The following is a 10,293-nucleotide window of genomic DNA, read 5'->3' on the forward strand; positions in this document are numbered from 1 at the left end:
GGCTAATGTTGTACCATCAGATATGCTAAACAATGTTTAAGTTTGAAAAATTATGGACCAAAAGATACCCTTGTAGCTGTACAAAAATGGAAATCTGCCTCCCACTATGGTGTTCAGGATGACATGATATTGTGTACTTTGGTGGTGCCCATAAAGAAAAGGTAATGCAGTGCAGTGAAAGCTTTACTTAACCAGTGTTTAGAACTGTTTCCTATGAATACCCCATATCTTGGTGCAGGCTAGTGGCACAACCCATGAAGCTTGGGGCCTTTTTCACCCCTGTCACTTAGGTGACCTTAGTTTGTCATGGTCTTTAATAATGTATAGTTGTGGGATACTAGCTCATTTCTGATGGTGAGAATGTTCAATTAAAAGCAGCATTATCTTTCAAAGAAAGAATCTAGAATATTTTAATTATAAGAATGTAAAACATCTAATTTGTGTTTTATGTTGTGTTGAATTACAAAGAGTTACTGGCCTATAATCTAATGTAAAGAAATTAGGTATATGTATTATTGTATCATCATAGTAGGAATGTGATAATGCAAGAAATTAGAAACAAATAAAAGTACTCACAAACACAATGAGACTATGTTACATCTGTGGAGGAGGGTTTTTGTTGGGTTTCCTGCATTTTGTGTCATTTTGAAAAACAGGATGCAGGATGAGGGGGAACAGCACTTTATTCATGGTTTGACTCAACTCGGCTTTGGTTGGTTGTTTAGAAACTCTCCCCTCTGGTAAACCGCACTGAGTTGACAGGATGCACACACAGGACTCGCTCCTCCATGCATGAAATGTTACTGCCGACGCAGGTTCTCAAATGAGTGAGGCACTGTTACAGTACCTGCACAGACTCTGGTGTGGTTTCCTCAGGGGTTTGTAAATGAGTAAAGATCCCTATAAGGGACTGATAGACATAAATATCAACATTCTGTAACCTTTTTAAATTAAAGGTGGTTCTATTTAGGTCAGCTTGTCGTATTAGTCAACATACACTGTGGCTGGAGATGAAAAGCACCTCCGTCTGCTTTTAGGGTCAGGGTTTTTACAAAAACTATTTTCGTTACTTCAGAAGAACTGCTTGAAACCTACTCACAAAAACACCATTGTCTAAGGGAAGACACCGAGACACAGTATCGGCTTGATGTGATTAATAGCTCCCACTTTAGATTATGATCAAATAATCAGGGATTCCAGCTTTCATAATGACAAATTGAAACACTTTCATGGTTACTACAGCAAACATTTCTAGACTTCTAACTCTTAATCAAATCTGAGATTCTTGCATTTCAAATAACAATGAGGTTTGAGCCTGTCTGTGAGTGATTATGTAATGAAACACCAGTTTGTTCAAATTCAAACACATTTTACATTGATGTACATTCAACCTCAAGCATATTAACGTTTGAACCTCAGCTTTTTCCAAACTTTGTATAAACTTAAAGTAATGAAAGGACTCTCTCACGAAAAGATTAACAATCCTGTTACCAGCAGCTCTGAGACTGACAACCTGTTCCACTTCTTAGTTCCTGAATCACATCCCCTTTCTTTACATACTGTTTTTCAGTTCTTCCTTTAAAATTAAGGAAGGAGAGTTTTTTCATGGTTGTGTTATTCTCTTTTAATTTTGGTAAATATATGTATTACAACTGTAAGGACACAAAACAGCTTGTTTTAAAACCAACATATTAGTTAATTTCTGTCTGTAATATGATACATCTGTTTATTAGTGATGATTATGAAGGCTGATACATGATCATGAAAAAGGACACGTAGGGTATAAAGGGTAAACAACCTCCTACAGTATCTGAATAGAAGAGAAAGGCTGTTCAGTAACACAGAGGATGCACATCTTCTTATTAAAGTGACAAAAACAACATTTGACTAATTGTTCAGAACCAACTTCTCAGTATCATTCATTCCCATAGATTCCCTGGGAACTGTAGCTAAACAGAAGTAAAGTTTGGGAAGGAAACAAAATCGAGATCAGATGAGATACATCCAACATGAAAACATTTCCTGCATGACCTTATGTAGATTACTTCTAAACGGACCCATTTCCATTCCTCAGGTTGTAGTGGTAAACTTTTTATGGTGTCAAAAATAACTGTACATGATTATATTCTGTAAAAAAATAAAGAAAAGTTTCTTTAGCTTAAATACCACTCTGTTTTCATTAATTTCACCTGATCATAATAATAATAATAATATCAATAACCATGCAAAACTGTATTCCATAAGATCATTATGTTTTCTGAGATGGGAATTGTGCCATGAAAATCTCATGCTGATGCAATCCCACCCACTTGCTGTAATGAGACTTAAACTAAAGGAGCTCAGAGAACTTGCATACAAACGTAATGTTTCATTTGGTAAATCTAATGTAGTTTCCCCACTTATTTCATACTTTATTCCCTCTTTCAAAATAAAGTAAAACCCCTCATAGTCCTGTTATTTGGATGGGACTTTTGCACTGCAGAGTTTCATGTACAGTTCCATAGAAATACTCTCTGTGGCATCATGGGAAAATGTTTACATTTCATCAAAAATTCCCCAAAGCAGAGGGATTCTTTGTAGGAACTTCCATTTTTTGGGCACTCTGTTTGATATGACTGTGTGAGGCATGTCAAACTTCAACAAACTCACTTCACACAAACAGCACACCATCATGGATCCTGTAGTGCCCTCCTCTGACCACAAAGAGAACCTTAAGAATTTCATTATAAAAAACATGGAAACAATGTTCATTTTTGTCCAACAGAGGGCAACATACTATTCATATTGTTTTGCTTACAGTTCAGAACTATGAGTCTGGTCAAACATGAAACCCATGTGATTGGTGGTCATGTCTTTCAAAAACCACAGGCCTCAATATGAAACTTTCATTCCTCTATGCAGGCTTACCATAACATATCAAATCGTATCTGGCTGCTGGGGTCAACTCTGAGTAATTTCTTACAGCTCTATGAGTTTACCTGATTTCTCTGTTGCTCATAGTTTGAGCTCTACAAACACCTTTGCCAATGACCTCAAAGGCAACTCGCTTGTAGGTTGCAACACACTGGGGGTCAGTGTGTAAGTCTGCTTGAACCTGCTCCCACACCTTCTGTTTAGGGTTCAGCTCTTTGTCCGGTTCACCTGCAATCAACAAATCAGATTGATTCCTTAGAACAACCTCCTTTGTTCTCCACTCATCCATCTATAATGCAGGTTTATGCTTCTTGGACTGTTATTGCATATGTACAGTACTTGCATAACAAGACTCAGAACAGGAAAACCTCTGATCTTTTGGAGAGGGCTTTCCACAAGATTATTGAAAGTGGTGGCAGGGATCTGCAGAAGAGATCAGTGATGTTTGGCAATGAAGCCCGGCCTACAGTCAGAGCTCCAAATTTTCCAAAGGTGTTTATTTTCGTTGATTCAAAGCTATATTTCATGGACCTTGCTTTGTGCACCTTGCGAGAGGAAAGGACATATACTTTTCAGTATATCACATTTGTTATATTTATATTATATTATTTTATATATTAAAAAAAAGAAAAAAAATGCAATTTGTATTTTTTGTAGGCCCAACTTGGTGGGAATTGTCGACAAGTCACATGCTAACATCACTATAAAATTCATATAGTCTTGCAGGCAGAACATATGTGAAATTTGGTTTATCAATTTTGAGAATACAGTGATCAGGTGAGAGTACCTGGAAAACCCTGGATAGTGACTTTGTCTACAGACACAGCTCCACTTGGAGGATCAATGATTTCCACTTTGCTTGGTGAGTGGGCGCACAGGATCTCAGCCTGGGACAGCACTCCTCCTATTTCTGCTGGCTTCAGGTTACAGGGCAGCACTACCATGCGATTCTGCATCTGCATCACAGTAAAGAAGATGAAATTCATATTGACAGCCTACATGCCCTCAACGATAAACATGAGGACAGCATGTTATCTGATAATTTAGTTGTGCAGTCTGGAAAAACATAGCTCAAATATACTCAAGATATAAGATCCTTTGCAAGGAATGTTAAGTGCAGACTAAGTGCAAATAGGAGCTGTATCTATTTTAGCTGACTGATTCAAATTCCTGTATTCGGGTATGTTGCATGTATATCAGTGCATTGTGGTAACTGTGTTTAATTACATTTTTTAATCTGTATTGCATTCTGTTTTTGTTTTTTTATTGAAAACTGTATATTTACATAACATTCTTCACATATGCAACAGGACTTTTTACAGACCAATAACTTCCCACTGTTTATCAAGTGTTGTGCACAGGGGCGTCGCCAGGCCCCTTTACTGGGGCATGTGCCTCAGTATAAATGAGCTGTGCGCCAGTATCAGGGGCGGACTGGACATCGGTAGTACCGGGAGTTTTCCCGGTGGGCCGGAGTAAAAAAGAAAAGAAAAGACTTTAGGCGCAGTTGTTAATGTGCTGCATCCACCGCAGTGTTTCCCATACATTCATCATTGCTGTGTTCCGAGAGCAGCAGGTGAACTGCACACACGCAGCTTTCCCTCAGGTGTGGGATGCGGACAGCGAAGTTCGGTCTGGTTTTGATTTTGCTGCTGCAGAGAATGAGGATCAAGGTGCTGGAGGAGGAGAGGGAGGAGGAGGAGAGACTGAGGTGCATGAGTGGTCGAGGCAAAGTGAAAGTGAGACTGACAGGCGAGAGAACGGTGAAACAAGTCAGGAGAGACGCCCCCAGGATGACAGACATGAAGATGATGATGACGAGGGAGCAGTTTCAACAGAAACAGATGACATTAGTCTAGGGGCAAGAGCAAAAACCAGCGTCCACAAAGAAGGAGGGGACATTAGTGACTTAGGGGGAAAGCATGATGGTCCTAAACAAGTGAAGTCCCACTATCCCCGTTCCCCAGCACTGCTTTGGGTTAAAAAAAAAACGATCATTTAATTCACAATGGTTTGAAAGCTTTCCCTGGTTAGAATATTCTGTAAACAGAGATGCAGCTTTGTAAACACATGAAACATGACACATTTGTGAGCACTGGTTTCACTAAATGGAAAAAAGCTCTGGATCTCTTTAGAGAGCCTGAGAAAACACCTGCCCATAAAATGTGTGTGAGTGTGTTTGTGCGCGTGTGTGCGTGGAAGGGGATACAGTAGGGGGCCTGTGTCCCAGTAGAGCTTCAGGCCTAGCAACGCCCCTGGTTGTGCACGAATATACAAGTGTAATGTAGCCAGAAGTGGACTTTGTGGACACTCGCCTGACACCTGCATAGTTTACCTGTCCCAGACTCACCTCTAGTCTCGTGGTCGGTGGAAACGGTTGCGGCAGCTTCCACTGAGGACAGACTTTTTTCCAGCGCTATTTGTGCCAATTTCTCCTCCCTTCGCTTGAGCCAGCTGTCGCTCTTGGGCCGAAATGGGGTTATTCCTCCACGACACCACTGCATTATCTCTCTGACGACAGTATCATGAGGCAGGCCTAACAGAACACAAATCTCATAGATTGGTTTTTGCACATGTAGCATCCCACTATAGTCCCCCTTTGAAAGTCACTGAGCTCCTGGCGACGACTCATAACACCACAGAGGTCTGGAGATTCCATCTTAGTTACATTAAGTTATCACAACTTCATATTTTTCTCATCCTGCTCCTGCTACGGTTTTTACAGCTCCACTCTTACAGGGCATATTCTTTTTCTTCTGAATTTTACGGCAGTCGACAGTCCATTTAGTTGCATTTAATGCCACCTTATGGTTTCACTTTTTGTAACTCCCTAGTCCCATCACAGTCTGGAGTAGAGATGAGAATTATGGCTCATTAATACCTGTTCTCTTCGATTGTTCCCCATACTTCTTGACTTTTTATCCACCCCTTATTTGTGTTTTGAGCCACAAGTGAAAAAAGTTGTCCAGTCTTGTTTTTATCAGCTCAGAAATATATCCAAAGTCAAGTCCTTAATGTCAGCAAAAGATCTTCAGAAACGTATTCATGCCTTCATATCCTCCCGCCTCGATTACTGTAATTCCCTGTACGCATGTCTTAGTCAAAAATCAATCCACCGTCTTCAAACAGTTCAAAATGCAGCAGCTTGTCTTTTAACAGGAACTAAAAAGTGTGCCCACATCACCCCCATTTTAGCTCATCTACACTGGCTGCCTGTTGATTTTATGATTGATTTTAAGATTCTTGTATTGACTTTTAAAGCACTACATGGACTTGCCCCTCTATATATATCTGAGCTTTTTTCCCCCTACGAACCTAGTCGCAGTCTGAGATCCTCTGGCAGTGCTCTGTTAGCTGTTCCAAGGACCCGACTGACAACCAAAGGGGACAGGGTGTTTTCAGTCAGGGCTCCTACTCTCTGGAACAGCCTGCCAGAGGAGATCAGACTTGCAGAGTCAGTCCCTTGTTTTATGTCATTACTCAAGACACATTTTTACAGGAAAGCTTTTATTTTGTGATTTTATTTAATTTTAGCTCAGATTTTAAGGGTCTGTTTTATAAGTCTGTAGGGTTTTTAAGCTTTTATTTCATTTTATTTTTAATCGTTTCATTTTGCTTTGCACTTCTTGTTTTTATTGCCCACTGTAAAGCACTTTGTTACTTGTATTGAAAAGTGCTATATAAATAAAGTATTATTATTATTATTGAATTTGGTGTGTGCCTATCTTAATGTTTAATTATGTAGTGCAACCTAAATAAAATCATGACATTAAGCTTCTAATTGTACTTGCTTTATTGCTGCAGCAGCGAACATACAACTTCTCGGCTCCTCGCCATAAAGTAACAGTTTTGTACTTCCTTTTCATTTCACCCCGTCTAACCAATACATGACATCCTTCCTTTTCTTTGAAATAAACTCAATCCACCGGTGTCTTAATATACAGAACATTACAGCTGAAAGTATCACATTGTAGTTTTTCTCATTACCACCTTATACATATTTTGTAAACTCTGACAAGACTGAGTGTGAGTCTCACTGGGTCTAGTGGATCAGGTCCGGCAACAATTTGAAATCCATGACACGTGTAACAATATTTTTCAGCTGCTTTGTCCATGTCAGGTCACCAAACTTTGGTGCTGAGATGTTATTTTGTTCCCACTATTCCCAAGTGTCCTGTATTTGTACCTCCACTAGCTGAGTCTGGAGCAGAGGCTTCCTCTACCTCTCTGGTTGTAACCTGCTAACTCGTCTTTTAAAGCTTGAAATGCACAAGGACTTTTCAGCAACTAGGAAAACTTCAAAACAATAATTTCCCACTGTTTAGGTAGTGTTTTTGCAAAGATGAAATGTTCAAACCAAGCCAGAAACCTTGGTGTAGTCATAGACTTAGACCTTAATTTCAGCAGCCACATTAAGACAATCACAAAGTCAGCCTACTATCACCTTAAGAACATACCAAGGATTAAAGGACTTATGTCTCAGCAGGATGCAGAAAAACTCGTCCATGCATTTATCTTTATCTGACTAGACTACTGTAAAGGTGTCTTTACAGGACTCCCTAAAAAGTCCATCAGACGACTGCAGCTACAGAATGCTGCTGCTCGAGTCCTAACAAGGGCCAAAAAGTAGACCACATCACTCCAGTTCTTAGATCTCTACACTGCCTTCCTGTCTGATAGAGAATAGACTTTAAAATCCTGCTGATGGTTTATAAAGCACTGAATGGTTTAGGCCCAAAATACATTGCTGATCTGCTCCTACTTTATGAACCATCTGGACCTCTGAGGTCATCAGGTACCGGTCTGCTTTCAGTCCCTCGAGTCAGAACGAAACATGGTGAAGCAGCATTTAGTCAATATGCACCACATATCTGGAACAAACTCCCTGAAGGCTGCAGGTTTGATCCAACTCTCACCTCTTTTAAATCAAAGATTAAGACTTTTTTATTTGCCACTGCCTTCCTATCTTTGCTCATTTTAACTCACTTTAAAAGCTAATTTTAATTTAACTTTTACTATATTTCTAATTTTCCTTTTCTTTTCTATGTTTTATTAATTGTCATTTTAATTGTGTTCTTTTATTCTTGTCTGAATGTTTCCCATGCTTTTAATGTTTTAATGTAAAGCACATTGAGTTGCTCTCGTGTATGAATTGCGCTATATAAATAAAGTTGCCTTGCCTTGCCTTATGATGTGCATGAATATGCAGGTGTACTGTAGCCAGAGGTGGACACCTGCATACTTTACCTGAACGTCCCGGACTCACCTCTAGTCTTTTTGTAGGTGGACACTCGGCCGCGGAAGCCCATCACTCTAAGCTCTCTTCGGACTGTCCTGGGGCTCACTGAGGCCCCGGACACGGACTGAAACTCGGTTGCGACAGCTTCCACCGAGCGCAGACAGCTACCCCTAACCCTAACCCTAACCCTAAGCGCTACTTTCTCCAGCACCTGACGGTCCTCCTCCTTCAGCTTGTGCGGTCTGCCGCTCCGGGGCCGAGCTGAGGTTACTCCTCCATGTTTCCACTTCAGTATCACTGCGCAGACAGTAGACCGAGGCAGGCTTAACAGATCAGAAATCTGCCGGACTGACTTTTTGCACATCTGACAACCCACTATAGTCCCCCTTTGAAAGTCACTGAGCTCCTCGCGACGACCCATGACACCTCAGGTATTTGGAGTTAAATCTTCCTCTTTAGCTCATCCTTTTCCATCTACGATTTGTACAGCTCCACTCTTACAGGGCATATTCTTCTTCTTTGTAATTTCACGGCAGTTGGCATCCATTTAGTTGCATTTACTGCCACCCTATGGTTTCACTTTTTGTCACTCCCTAGCCCAGGGGTGTCAAACTCATTTCAGTTCAGGGGCCACATACAGCCCAATTTGATCTCAAGTAAAATCCTAGCATAATAACCTATGGAGAAGAACAACTCAAAATGTTCCCTTTGTTTTAGTGCAAAAAGTACAAGTACATTCTGAAAATGTTCACATTACATGAACTATCTTTTTAGAGAAACAGCAGTTGTATTTTTCGTCATGGTGAGTCTCATAGTGGGACCGACCCAGGGGCGATTCTGTTGTTGTTTAGGGGTGCTAAAGATAAATTTCACTGTTTTGTACATTTTAATGCAATTTCATTCCCACATCTGTGAAAGAAAAGTATAACACTTTTTGGGAAAGTCTGTGACTAAACCATCAAATCTGATAAGGGTTATTTAAATGCTGAGCCACATCAAAATAGAAATGGATTGGAATCATAAAAGAAACATATGGTAGCCCTAATTTCTGGGGGAAGACAACTCATGTTGATACAGCAGCTCCTCAACATATACATAAACAGTATGTATGTTTCTGGAGTAAACCAGCCCCCTATAGTGAGTACCAAAAACACCAAAAATTGACATTGGAGTTATTTTTTGGACTTTCATTTGAAATGCAATGCACAACATGTAAAACGCGGTGGAGCTGTTGTATTTTTGTTGTTAAAATATTAAGTTTCAACCAGGTGCAAGTTTTAGGGGTGCTGGGATTCAATTTAGAGGTGCTTCAGCGCCCCCAAAAAAGGGCTAGAAACACCTATGGTGGGACCAATGACGTACGCACGTGTTTGGCAGGCTAAGCATGTGCACGATATGTGGCTCCTTTTTTTCGAAAAAGGTGGATCCACCGCTTCTGCTGTTACAAGTTTACATATTTGAAAACTTTAGTGTTGATTGGATCTTGAAGTGCTCTAAAAAGTCTATGAATTTTCACCGGATTATGCAAACTGCAAATATTCTCCCAGAGCGCCGTTCAGGTGCGCTCCATCAGCACTATGATTGTATGCGACCCCCAGAGGACAAATCTGAAATAGTAGTTACTTTTATTGAAAAATTGTAGCTAATGTCTTCTCTGTAATTGTTTCACTTTGGGAAGTTGTCCCCAGGCACGATTGGAACCTCTTGCGGGACGGTTTTGGCCAGCGGGTCGCATGTTTGACACCCCTAGCCTAGATGAAAAATTTAGTAAAGCAGATTATTTATTCAAGGATCCACCATCTTCAACAGACAGTAACTGTATGTTTCACACCCCTGCCCTAGTCCCATCAGGGCCTGGAGTAGGCGTAGAGATGGATTTACTTTTATTGTATTTATCTTTAATGTTATCAGCCAGGCCTTACATTAGATAAAAAAGTAATGAATTCAAAATGCACCAAGGCTTGCTTACATAGTGGGACCCTAGAGATAGGGCTATGAAAGAAATGGAGGTCAGATACAATAACACAAAATAAAAAACTAAATAATAAAAAAAAATCACCCTTGTACCACTAGTGTGATGTAGATAGTTATTTACTGTATCAAAATGATCAATCCTTACCTTGCCTTTTTTCCTCTGTATG

The 10,293-nt window shown here is 40.1% G+C and overlaps 1 protein-coding gene across 1 annotated transcript; it reads right to left on the reverse strand.

Annotated features, from left to right (window-relative positions):
• Positions 1–1,132: 1,132 nt before the first annotated feature.
• Positions 1,133–8,656, reverse strand: LOC117815385. The gene is made up of 4 exons (XM_034687068.1): positions 8,180–8,656; positions 5,264–5,449; positions 2,979–3,141; positions 1,133–2,710 (listed from the first exon to the last, which is right to left on the reverse strand). Exons 1-4 carry the CDS (start codon positions 8,571–8,573, stop codon positions 2,536–2,538), a joined length of 918 nt encoding a protein of 305 aa, XP_034542959.1. The 5' UTR covers positions 8,574–8,656; the 3' UTR covers positions 1,133–2,535.
• Positions 8,657–10,293: the final 1,637 nt, after the last annotated feature.

The sequence above is a fragment of the Notolabrus celidotus genome, chromosome 7, assembly GCF_009762535.1.
Source record: "Notolabrus celidotus isolate fNotCel1 chromosome 7, fNotCel1.pri, whole genome shotgun sequence".
Lineage (NCBI taxonomy): Eukaryota > Metazoa > Chordata > Actinopteri > Labriformes > Labridae > Notolabrus > Notolabrus celidotus.